Here is a 12,483-nt window from a genome sequence, read left to right on the forward strand (position 1 = left end):
CAATCCATTCACCATTTACCCCTCTCCAGCCCCACCATTACTGGTAGACAAAACATTCCACTTGTTTCACTGTTGCCACTGACATTGGTTCTAAGGCATAAACCTACGTGTGGTTTGACACCAATTGACTCCATTGAGTTTTATTATCTCAGTATGCTACTTGAAGTGCGCTGCTTAACACCTCTACAAAGGAAATTAAACCCAGAGACAGCACAGGTATAGGAAAGGGAAAATCTCATACTGTTGCCATTGACAGTGCGCAGTATATCTGAAGGCAGAATGCTTGGTACTAGGAGTGGATGGGTTCCCAAACTGAAGCATGTTCAACTCCCCACCTAATTCCAAAAATGCATGAAAAACAAAACCAAGAACCAAATGTTTAAAAACTTTAAAAGCTTTTCTTTATTCATCGATGTGACATGGGTGTCGCTGGAAAGGCCATTAGTTGTTGCCCATCCTTAACTGCCCTTGAGAAAGTGGCACTGAACTGCCTTCTTGAACCGCTGCAGTCCCATGTTGTGTAGGTACACCTACAGTGCTATTAGGGAGGGAGTTCCAGTTCTTGACCCAGTGACAGCAAAGGAACAATATTGATCCAGTGAGAGAATGGTGATACAGTTCCAAGTCAAGGTGGTGTGTGGCTTGGAGGGGAATTTGCAAGGGGTGGTCTTCCCACGCGCCTGCTGCCCTAATCCTCCTAGGCAGTGTAGATAACCAGTTTGAGAAGATCTGTCACAGAAACCCGAGTGATTTGCTGCGTACATTATATGCTAATGGTGAAAGCAGTGAATGTTTCAGATGGTGGACAGGGTGTCAAACAAGAAGGCTGTTTTGCCCAGGATGGTGTTGAGCTCCTTGAGTTCTCATCAAACCAGGATAATTGGCCTACATGTTTGTACACTCCTCTGCAATCACCCAAGGTAAATTCTTAGAGCTCACAGCAACCTCCAGAGTTAAAATGTACCTTATTACAATTATCGACTCAACAATGTTACACCATCCATTTGTAATGATTTCAACCAGGCCATTGAGGTTGGCCTATTGGAGTATGAACTCCTTGATTAAGGTGTCAATTGATGGACCAATCAGTGTGTCTTTTCCTCATATTTAACTATGAGGGTCCATTCCTCTGGCACTCCCAAAGGTAGACTGTTAGTACTCTGTCTACTGCTGTTGGAATTGTAAATAAAGGGATTCTGATGATGGGACTTCTGCCTCCTAAGACTTATTACACCATTACCATGTACATTAGAATAATATGGACCCAAAACAAAGAAAATTACAGCACAGGAACAGGCCCTCCGACCCTCCAAGCCTGCACCGACCATACTGCCCGACAACTAAAACCCCCTACTCTTCCCGGGACCATATCCCTCTATTCCCATCCTATTCATGTATTTGTCCAGACGCCCCTTAAAACTCACTATTGTATCCGCTTCCACTACCTCCCATGGCAACGAGTTCCAGGCACCCTCCACCCTCTGTGTAAAAAAGAATTCCACCCAACAGAACTAAAATAAATCCCTTGCCCTTTTATAAGAAGATAATTCATGTGGAAAAGTTCATATCCGTGAAAATTCATAACTTCTTGATAACTGATGTCAATAAATATATTTTTTTTGTCCAGTTTCTCTCATTTCATCCAGTCATCAGTGTTGCCTAACCCATTCCATGATGTGATATTTAAACGGTGTCTCTTCGAACATGAGTTTTGCATTATACGACTGACTTTCCTTCTGGGTCTGGACTGAAATTGGGACACTCATTTGCTAAGTGTGGTGAGCTGAAGGAAATGGTTAAAGGCCACTGACTCCTATGGATTTGTAACCCATTTAAATGTCACTGAGCTGGGCGCAGAGAAGAACAGCTGGTGGCAGTGCTGGTCGCTATTGTAATTTTTAAAAAAAAAATCAGTCACTCAAGCTTGCCAATCATAAAGGCCGATAAATTTTGTCAGTGCTCTTCCTGGCCATATTTCAAGTTGCATTAAGCTCAAAGACAGCTCTGTCACCATTTTATTCAGATGGGGACTAAAGAGTTTGATTCTTTTTCGGAACTTAATGGTTTCATTTTTTCAAATATTTCAGATGCAAAGAGCCTGGCAGAAATGCTGATAAGGTAAGAGACACCTTGATTATCTGCACTTAGGGTATCCACATCTCAGGTATCAGCACCTAGGGTATCAACATCTCAGGTATCAGCACCTAGGGTATCCGCATCTCAGGCATCAGCACCTAGGGTATCCGCGCCTAGGGTATCAGCACCTAGGGTATCTGCACCTAGGGTATCAGCATCTCGGGTATCTGCACCTGGAGTATCTACATCTAAAATATTTGCATCTAGAGTATCTACAACTACAGTATCAGCACCAACAATATCTGTACCTACACATACAATATTATAGGAGGAAATGAAAGAAACTATGACTGCAGCTGCCATTTTTGAAGTGATGCCAGAAGCATTTGCAAACACCCAGTCGCACAGCCACTGATACACAAACTGGGGGGTTGGGCCTTTTTATTGGACTACCTGGCGGGGTTTTAGTTATCCTCAGTCTCCTTCCCGTTTGTCTCTATCTTCCTCTTTCCTATCTTGTATAAAGCATCTTCTTTCTGTGCCTATGATCTTGGGTCAACCTCTCAATTTTTGCAGCCTCCAGTTTGATGGTTTTACCAAAGGTGCTCAGAGGTGAGGGATGATCTCAAAGAGAGGTTGTGTTTGTTGAGTTGCCACATGATGAGTTTGTCATCAGTTAGTGGAATGTCCAGAGTTATCGAAAACTTAAATTACTCAACCACAATTTTGTTTTTAAAGATTACATGCAATAATTTATATAGCGCCTTTCATGATGTCCCAGGGTATTTTACACTCAATGAAATCCATTTGAATTGCAATCACTGTTTTAACATAGGAAACATGGCAGTAAATATCCGCACAGCAAGATGCCACAATAGCAATGAAATAATTTTGTTTATTCATTCATGAGATGTGAGTGTCACATTGGCTAGGCCAGCATTTATTGCCCATCCCTAGCTGCCCTTGAAGAGTTGCCTTCTTGAACTGCTGCAGTCCTTGTGGTGTAGGTACACCCACAGTTCTGTTAAGGAGGGAATTTTGATCCAGTGACAGTGAAGGAATGACGATATATTTCCAAGTCAGGATGGTGAGTGTCTCGGAGGTGGATTCTCTGGTGGTGGCGTGCTGCCTACGCTGTTTGATAATGCAAGTTGTCCTGTGTTGTAACATCACCAGGTTGATGCCTCTTTTTTAGGTATGCCTGGTGCTGGCACACCCTCCTGCACTCTCCATTGAACCAGGGTTGATTCCCTGGCTTTGTGATAATGGTGGAGTGGCAGGTCATGAGGTTACAGATCGGGATTGAATACAATTCAGCTGATGGTCCCTCGCACCTCATGGATGCCCAGTCTTGAGTTGCTAAATCTCTTCAAAATTTATCCCATTTATTGCAGTGGTAACACCACACAACATGATTCAAGTTATCCTCAACGCGAAGGTGAGATTTTGTCTTCAAAGAGACTGTGCGGTGGTCATTCCTACCAATAGTGTCATGGGCAGATGTATCTGCTCCAGGCAGGTTGGTGAGGATGAGGTCAAGTATGTTTTTCCCTCTTGTCAGATAATCTTTACCGTGATGTTGATTGAGGGATAAAGATTGGTCAAGTCAGCATCATGAGCTCCCCTACTCTTCTTCGAATTTATGCCATGGGATCTATTACATCCACCTGAGGGGGAAGACATGGGGCATCATCTGCTCCCCCCTACCCCATGGAGACTGTCTTCTGGTCTGCACCATTTTGTATGGGGAATATGGTTGGGGGACAGGGGGTCACTTCTGGCAGGACCAGACAATCCCTCTGACAGGAAGGGCCGGATAATCCTGCTCATACTTTAATATCATGACCGGAATCCCCTGGCCATTCACACCAGCCGAATCATCCAGTCCCACCAGCAGCGCCACCTCCACCTGTAGGTTTCCAGCCACCATGGGGTGACGTCAGTGGGAATTCCCATTGATAGCAGTGGGACCAGAGAATCTCACCACCGGCAAGAAACACGTGGCTGGGAGGCCGGAGAATCTCACTCCACGGATAAGTGGCAGATGGAATTTAACCCTGAAAAGTGTGAAGTGGTGCATTTTGGAAGGAGTAATTTGACAGGGAAGTATACTATGAAAGATCTGACACTGGGGAAGTTCTGAAGAACAAAGGGATCTTGGTGTGTTTGTCCACACGTCTCGGAAGGCAGAAAAGCAGGTTAATAGGGTGGTGAGAAAGGCATATGGCACACTTGCCTTTATCAGTCAGGGTATAGATTAAAAAAGCAGAGGGATCATGTTGAAGTTGTGTAGAACTTTGTTGAGGCCGCAGCTGGAGTACTGTGTGCAGCTCTGGGAAGGATGTGGTCGCACTGGAAGGGGGTGCAGAGGAGCTTCACCAGGATGCCACCTGGGATGGAAAATTTAAGTTATGGAGAGGAGTTGAATAGGCCTGGGTTGTTTTCCCTGGTGTGGAGATGCCAGCGTTGGACTGGGGTAAACACAGTAAGAACTCCCACCCGCCTGACGAAGGAACAGCCAGTTCTGAAAGCTAGTGGCATTTGCCACAAATAAACCTGTTGGTCTTTAAGCTGGTGTTGTGAGACTTCTGACTGTTTTCCCTGGAGCAGAGAAGACTGAAAGGTGACTTGATTGAGGTGTTCAAGATGATGAGAGGCATAGACAGAGTGAATAGGGAGCTGCTGTTCCCTTTAGTTGAAGGGTCAGTTACAAGGGAACACAAATTAAGTGAGGAGTGGGAGGTTTAGGGGGGATGTGAGGAAAATTGTTTTTACCCAGAGGATGGTGAGGGTCTAGAATGTGCTGCCTGGGACGATGGTGGAGGCAGGATGCTTCACATCCTTTAAAAAGTACCTGGATGACCACTTGGCACACCAGAACATTCAAGGCTATGCGCCAAGAGCTGGCAAGTGGCATTAGGTGGGCAGGACAGGACCTTTTGTGCGTTGGTGCAGACTTGATGGGCCGAAGGGTCTCTTCTGCACTGTGGTATTCTGTGATCTGGAAAAGTGTGGCAGCCCTTCAGAGCTCAGCACCAGGGTGTCTGACTAGGTTTTGTGGATGAACCCCTCAAGTGGCACTTAAACCCTCAATCTTTTACAGAGAATTTATGAGGCACTAACAGCAACACTGAACTCCAGCTGGTTCACCGGGAAGAAGCACTTTTCTCTTAGAGTCTTTGTAATGATGTGGAATGTCTTAGAGGAAGGTTTCTTTGATTTTCAGTTGATTTTTCATCAAAATCTTCAAAGCAGGCCTCAGAAGGGCATTGGGAGACCCTTTCTACCCTGGCAGGTTTTTTGCATCATGCTTTCTGCTGCAAAAACCATTTAAATTCTTGTGTTCAAAGAACAAGGAGAAACTCCGAGATGAATCGACGCCTCTCATTAGTTGTGACACTGATGTATTGTTGCGCCGCTCAAAGTGGAAGTCAGACTACGAGCAGAGCAGAATGCTTTTAAAAGATCAGACTCCAAAGAAGACTCCTTCAAATTTAAAACAGGGAACGTCAGTAGAAGATTTCAGAGTTGCAGAACTCTGACCCCGAGGTTTGTGCAAGCTTACACCACAAAAGAAAACAAGCCAAACGATGACACCGTCACCACCAAAACAATGGAGAAACGCATATCGAGGAAAGCGTAAAGGATACAGAGAGGGTCTCACACGGGACACAAACCCTGTTTTTATTTTTACATCTATTTTAGACTGCTACCTGCAGGAACATTGGCGAATACTCGGGACTTGGTTGTTCTTTTTATTCAGTATGGTATTGAATGGACTTCATAAAGAAGATTAGACAAGATGAATAAATGATGGCTGACTCACTAATGACCATCCTGCCTTCCCCTGTCAAGGTTGCCAACTCTCTGTCCTGTTGTGTTTTACGTACTGCACTAGCTCTCCAGATAACTGTTCTGCAAGGGATGTCCCTGTCCTGAGTCTGTCCCCTGGCTTTACTCCCACTCCCATGGGAATTGACTACACGTGACCAGAAAGCCATCTTTTGCCTACCTGCCTGAGGTGAACTTGAACCAGAGATTGCTGCTTCCGTGGAAGGGGCACTTGAAGACCATGTGGGGACAGAAAGTTTTTTTTTGTAATTCAGAGCTAGCCAGAAGGCGCACAGTACTTTTGCACTGGTTCCTGCACATTCCCATATCCCTTTGAGACAGATAGGAAGGGGATACGGTTAGGTATCTCTGAGGCATGGGTCATGGACTTAAAGTCAGGGGTAAAATAACTAGAGGAGAAATAAGGAGAATTTTTTCCAATGGAAGTTGCTGAGATTTGAAACTGTCTGTGTGCAAATCTATTCTGCAAGTAATTTCAAAAGCAAGTTAGACATAACATACAGGGTTATAGACAAATATTGGTGATGTGGGACTAAGCATAATAGTTTATTTGTAAAGATAGTACAAGATCAAAGGGCTGAATGGTCTTCTGTGTTGGACATTTCTATGATTCTTTGATTCTAGGTTGCATTTACAATAAACCTGTAGACCCAAAATCTCATTAAACCACTCAGAGATTCCTTCTTTATTATCCTAAGGTATGATTCTTCTGTGACAATCTTTCGTCAGATTCCTCACTGCATTGCATAAGGGATTTCTGTTGTATTTTTGTGCACACTGATGTTGGATTTCCACCCCCACCCCTCCCCCAAGAAATCATCTCCACATTATCTCTTGATAATCACTTTCTGTAAATATCATCACTTAGATTGCACAGATGGTTGGCAGCAGTGCCAGAACTAGCTGAAGGGGCAATAAAAGACCCCAAACTGAATAAATCCCTCCATGAGGTTAAAACAGTAAAAAAAAATGTAATTACTAGAGGCAGCATGTGGTACCATGGCTGCAATGTGGGATATTAGTCAAAAATCTCAACACGGGTGAAAAGGATAACTCGAGGATAAGTCTTTGTGAAGACCTCGTCACCATACTCGGCCTAGTGTTCTGATAAGTGATTCAGTTAATCGTAGTCTTCCCTCTGAGTCAGATGATTATGGATTCAGGGCTGCCCCCTGGGGATTAAGTACTAAATCTAGACAGATATTTCGATGCTGCACTGAGGGCCAGCTGCATTGTCAGATTTCCTGTCTTATGGACGAGACACTACACTGAAGCACTGTCTGCCTATTTGTGTGGGCATACGGGATCCCATAGAACAATATGAAGAGGAGCAGGGGACGTCGCTCGGTCTTGGCCATGTTTAACCTTCAACTAACGCTGCTGTAGCCAGATTAAGCAGCCAGTTAACACCTTTACAGTTGGGGGAAACCCTCCTGTGTGCAAATTAACTGCTGCAACTTCCTACACTGACTTCAGCTCGTGACTATTGATTTGTCGTCAAACCTGGAGGATGTGAAAGGCGCAATATAAATGCAAGCTCTTTCTATTTCATGAAGGAATGAATATCTGCTCTCCAAAGGTAAAGAATATTCACTAATAGAGGCTAGCCTTCACAAGTGGGTTTAGTACTGATCTTCACAACCATTACCAAGCAACACAGAGAGCTGCGTCAAACATTTGGGGATCTTGGCTCAATCCATTAGTGCTGTTTCCTCTCACAACTTAAGATTTAGTTTCGACAGAATGAAAGGCAAAGAAAATCCCCGAGGATTTGTAGCTACGATTCTGTGGTCTGAATCCAGCAGTTAGCAAGGAGAGAATCCAGACTCTGTGTGTGGGTGTCTTGGTGGCACAGTGGTTAGCACTGCTATGTCACAGTGCCAGGGACCCGGGTTCATTTCAGGCTTGGGTGACAGTCTGTGCGGAGTCTATATGTTCTCCCCGGGTGCTCCGGTTTCCTCCCACAGTCCGAAAGACGTGCTGGTTAGATGCAGTGACCATGCTAAATTCTTCCTCAGTGTACCCGAACAGGCGCCGGAGTGTGGCAACTAAAGAATTTTCACAATAACTTCATTGTAGTGTTAATGTAAGCCTACATGTGACACTAATAAAAAAAAATTATCTTGGATTAGGCTTTTGCTTGATGCTTCCTAAGAACCTATTACTCTCTAGGTATCTCACTTTAAGTTTGCCACATTTAATATGAGAATGTTCCAGTTACCCTATCTTAAAAAATGCAGGTTCTTGTTGTCCAAACTATGAAACTCTATCTGTGCAATGTTTTCTTACAGTAAGAATAATCGAAGCTTCGACACCCCAGTGAAGGGGCAGCCGCAGGGACCCCGGCTTCATATCGACATCCCCAGGGTACAACTGCTGATAGAGGACAAGGAGGGAATCAAACAGCTGGGTAAGCAGCATGAGTTGGCACTGTGTTGGGCCACACTTGGTCTATGCCAAGATTCCAGCTGTATTTGCCAGGCATGGTGAAGGGTGCCAATGCCAGTGACGCACGCGTTCAAGAGTCAGAAACTCACGAGTAGGAAGGGAAAGCAAGTGGAACTTTACCACGCAATGGTTGAGTCAGCAGGGAAGGACACTGAGGCACGCCGCATAGATGGTTTCCCAAGGCAACTTGGCATACACTCAGAGAGAGGAACAACCAAGGCTTATGTTGAGACGTTCAGTAGATCAGGTTGATCGAAGGAAGGAGCCTTTTTTTAAATCCCTCAAATTTATTTACCCTTATAGGGCAGTATATTGGTTAGGATTGCTGCCTCACAGTGCCAGGGACCCAGGTTTGATTCCCGGTTTGGGCCACTGTCTGTGCAGAGTCTGCACAGTTTCCCTGTGTCTGCGTGGATTTCCTTCAGGTGCTCCGGTTTCCTCCCACAAGCCGAAAGATGTGCTGGTTAGGTGGGTTGGCCATACTAAATTGCCCCTTAGTGTCAGGAAGACTAGCTAGTGTAACTGCATGGGGGTTGTAGGAATTGGGCCTGGGTGGGATTGTGGTTGGTGCAGACTCGATGGGCCGAATGGCATTGCACTGCAGGATTCTATGATTCTATGTATGTGTGTGCCAAAGGTGGAGGGGAATTATAGAGATAGTTGGTGGTGGGGCAGAGGTGAGGGAGGAGGGTCGGGAGTGAGATTAGGGTGATGGGGGGAGCAAGCTTCCCTCTCTAGAGTGTTATTTCATAGTAGAAATCTTCCTATCCTGTAGCTTTGCTCCCATGAATCGTGACACAGACCAGAAAATAAAATGCTTGAAACAACTCCACTGTACAAAAAGATGAAAATGGGACTGATATAAAATTCTATTTGGATCGTGTTTTGGAGTCTCTGCAAAGTAATATTTTTGCTCAAGTGCCTCTTATCCATATGGGTATTGAAGACTTATCGATAAACGGTGTGTAATAATAGTTGAAGTAGTTAAACCAACTATGTTGGGACAAATTGGAAAGACTGAATAATCCACTCCTGTTTTTGTGTGTTTCGACTGCATGAATTGGAAACAAAGGGAGGAACTGGATTCTGCCTGTTCAGAGATGGCAGAGCTAGTTTTTTTTTTATTCACTCATAGGACATGGGTATGGTTGGCTGGACAGTATTTATTGCCCATCCCTAGTTGATCTTGAACTGAGTGGCTTGCTCAGCCGATTCAGAGTCAACCACATTCCTGTGGCTGTACAGTCACGTGGAGGCCAGACCTGATAAGGACAGAAGATTTCCTTCCCTAAAGGGACATTAGTGAATCAGATGGATTTTTCCGACAATCGATTTTGGATTCACAGTCATCAGTAGATTCTTAATTCCAGATTTATTTTTAATTGAATTAAAATTCCAGCATCACCCATGGTGGGATTTGAACCCTGGAACCATTAGCTGAGTTTCTGGATTACCGGGTCTAGTGATCATACCACTCGGCCATCGCCTCCCCTGGTACTGGGTTCTCATTATAAGAACTTGCTGTGTAAACTTTTGTTTCCTCCTGTTGCCTCTGATTATTTTGCCAACGACTTAATATTTGGAAGCATCTCAGACTTTTCTTCACACCATCACTTTCTGTCTTCCTTTCCTCTCTTCCTGCAGGAGATGACAAGGCCACAATCCCTGCGACAGAGTCTGAATTTAGTCAGTCTGTCAACCCCCAGAGTTTCTGCACCGGTGTTTCTCTCCATCATCCGGCGATGATTCAGAACACTGGGCCACTCATTGACATGTCTGACATCCGGCCCGGAACCAGTGAGTACCCGATTGATCTCAGAATTTTGCCTAGAGTTAGGGTCGGTAGAATCTAAAGATGGTCTGTGGAACTCGTTGATGGGGACATACATGTATTCAAGGGGGAGTTTGATAAGTATGTGATGGAGAAAGGAACAGAATAATAGGCTAATGGGATTAGAATGAAGGTTCATGTGGAGATGAATATTGGGCCTAGATATTAATTCTGTAAATTTGATCTTACCTTTTGATGGGTTCATGTAATGATTTTAATCAGGCAATTGAGGTGGTCTCATTAGAATATGAATTCCTTGATTAAAGGCCAAATTTGGTGGGCCAATTAGGGAGCCTCTTGCCTTTTACTGAACCAGGAGTGTCAGTTCCTCTGGGACTCCAAACGTAGACGTCTAACTGAAAGCACTCCGTTTGCTGTTGTCAGACTTATAAAGGGATTTAGGTGAAGAGACTTCTGCCTCTGAGAACTTACTACAGTTCACTCTGTGAGAGATGGAGTTGGATTCAAAATTCAAAGTGTGCAGTTAGAAATAGGTTTCATGCCTCACCAGATGAGGGAGGGAACCTACTTGATGCAACTCTCAAGAATAAGGTGCAGAAACAACACATCGAATTGTGTGAGAGCAAATGCTGGAAATCTGAAATAAGAGAAAATGCCGGAAAATTCTCAGCAGGTCAGGCAGCCACTGCGCAGAGAGAAACAGAATTAACCACCAAAGTCTTGCCCTCGTTCATACTGGTGGGATCTTACTGTCCCGCCAACAGCACAGCCCCACTGTGGGTTTCCTAGCGGCGAGGGGTGCGTTCAACAGGAAGGCCTACTGACAACCGCAGGACTGTAAGATCCCACCACGATGTGCTGCCTCCAACCACCGACAAACACACTGCAGAGAGGGGGAAATGGGCAGCACGATGGCACAGTGATGAACAATGCTGCCTTACAGCGCCAGGGACCCGGGTTCGATTCCGGCCTCAAGTGACTGTCTGTGTGGAGTCCTTCCCATGTCTGCGTGGGTTTCCTCCGGGTGCTCCAGTTTCCTCCCACGGTCCAAAGATGTGCTGGTTAGGTTGATTGGCCATGCTTAATTACCCCTTAGTATTAGGCTGGGGGAGGTAGGACTGTGAATACATGGGGTCACGAGGATAGGGCCTGAGTGAGATTGTCATCAGTGCAGACTCAATGGGCCGAATGGGCTCCTTCTGCATTATAAATTCTATGAGAACCAAACTCTGAAATTAGTCAGACTTGAGGAGAAGACCCTCTCCTCACCTCGGAAGTATAACAGGGATTCAATGAATCTATCACTGTTATGCTATGAGTGCAGATGGAGTGTTTGGATAGGTTTTCTTCCTGTTGTGTACCCTCTTCTTTTGCACATCTGCTGTTAAATAATTGAATCACGCGGCTGCCAAAGTGAGCCCGGCATTTCCGATGGAAAGCAATGCAGAATAAGGAGTGAGAAGTTGGTTTGACCTGATAACTCGCTCTCCTCTCTTTTCATCAGATCCTGTTGCTAGGAAGAGCGTCAAGTCGGCACACAGTACACGCAACAGATACTCCAGCCAATGGACCCTAACCAAATGTCAAGCTTCCACGCCAGCCCGAACTCTGACCTCCGACTGGAGAACTGTGGGGTCACAGCACGGAATAACAGTGACCGAAAGTGACAGCTACAGCGCCAGTCTCTCGCAGGACACGGGTAAGACATGGCCAGTGGGTCAAGCCATTTCATTCTTGTCTCCTTTTTGTACAACTGAACATTTTGGCTGCTAGATTTCAAAAAGCATTATCATCAGATAACACCCATGATAATTCAACGGCTAACTATAGAGGCAAGTCTGAGCTGAGTTAACTATTCCTGTCCATAGGCTAATTAGTCTCAGTAGCACTGGGGTAGGGAGGAAAAGCCTAGCCAGAGTTCCTACAACTACTCATGGCAACCCTATGTATAGCACTTGTACAGGAAAACAGTGAGGACAAGAATGGGGCTATGCATTAGTGAATTAGCTGCTGACCCCTCACTGTTGGGCAAGGAGGAATGGCCTCTTGCAGAAAATGTTGTTGGACCCTCTGGAATTGTACCACAGAGTAAGGGGAGGCAGTGGCATAGTGATATTATGACTAGACTAGTAACCCAGAGACCCAGGGTAATGCCGGGTTCAAATCCCACCACGAATTTGAATTCAATAAAAATCTACAATTAAAAATCTAACAATGACCATGAAACCCATTGTTGTAAAAACCCATCTGGTCCACTAATGCCTTTTGGGGAAGGAAGTTACCCAATCTGGCCTACACGTGACTCCAGAACCACA

At 45.0% G+C, this 12,483-nt stretch overlaps 1 protein-coding gene across 2 annotated transcripts in view; it reads left to right on the plus strand.

Annotated features, from left to right (window-relative positions):
- dscaml1 (Down syndrome cell adhesion molecule like 1) overlaps positions 1–12,483 on the plus strand; it is a 605,093-nt gene that overhangs the window by 586,863 nt on the left and 5,747 nt on the right. For both annotated transcript variants that reach the window (XM_080214516.1, XM_080214517.1), the window contains exons 28-31: positions 2,088–2,118; positions 8,220–8,338; positions 10,021–10,173; positions 11,673–11,867. In XM_080214516.1, the coding sequence (XP_080070642.1) occupies positions 2,088–2,118; positions 8,220–8,338; positions 10,021–10,173; positions 11,673–11,867 (498 nt within the window). The remainder of the gene's footprint in view (positions 1–2,087; positions 2,119–8,219; positions 8,339–10,020; positions 10,174–11,672; positions 11,868–12,483) is intronic.

Source organism: Carcharhinus amblyrhynchos, chromosome 29, assembly GCF_965287045.1.
Source record: "Carcharhinus amblyrhynchos chromosome 29, sCarAmb.v2.hapA, whole genome shotgun sequence".
Lineage (NCBI taxonomy): Eukaryota > Metazoa > Chordata > Chondrichthyes > Carcharhiniformes > Carcharhinidae > Carcharhinus > Carcharhinus amblyrhynchos.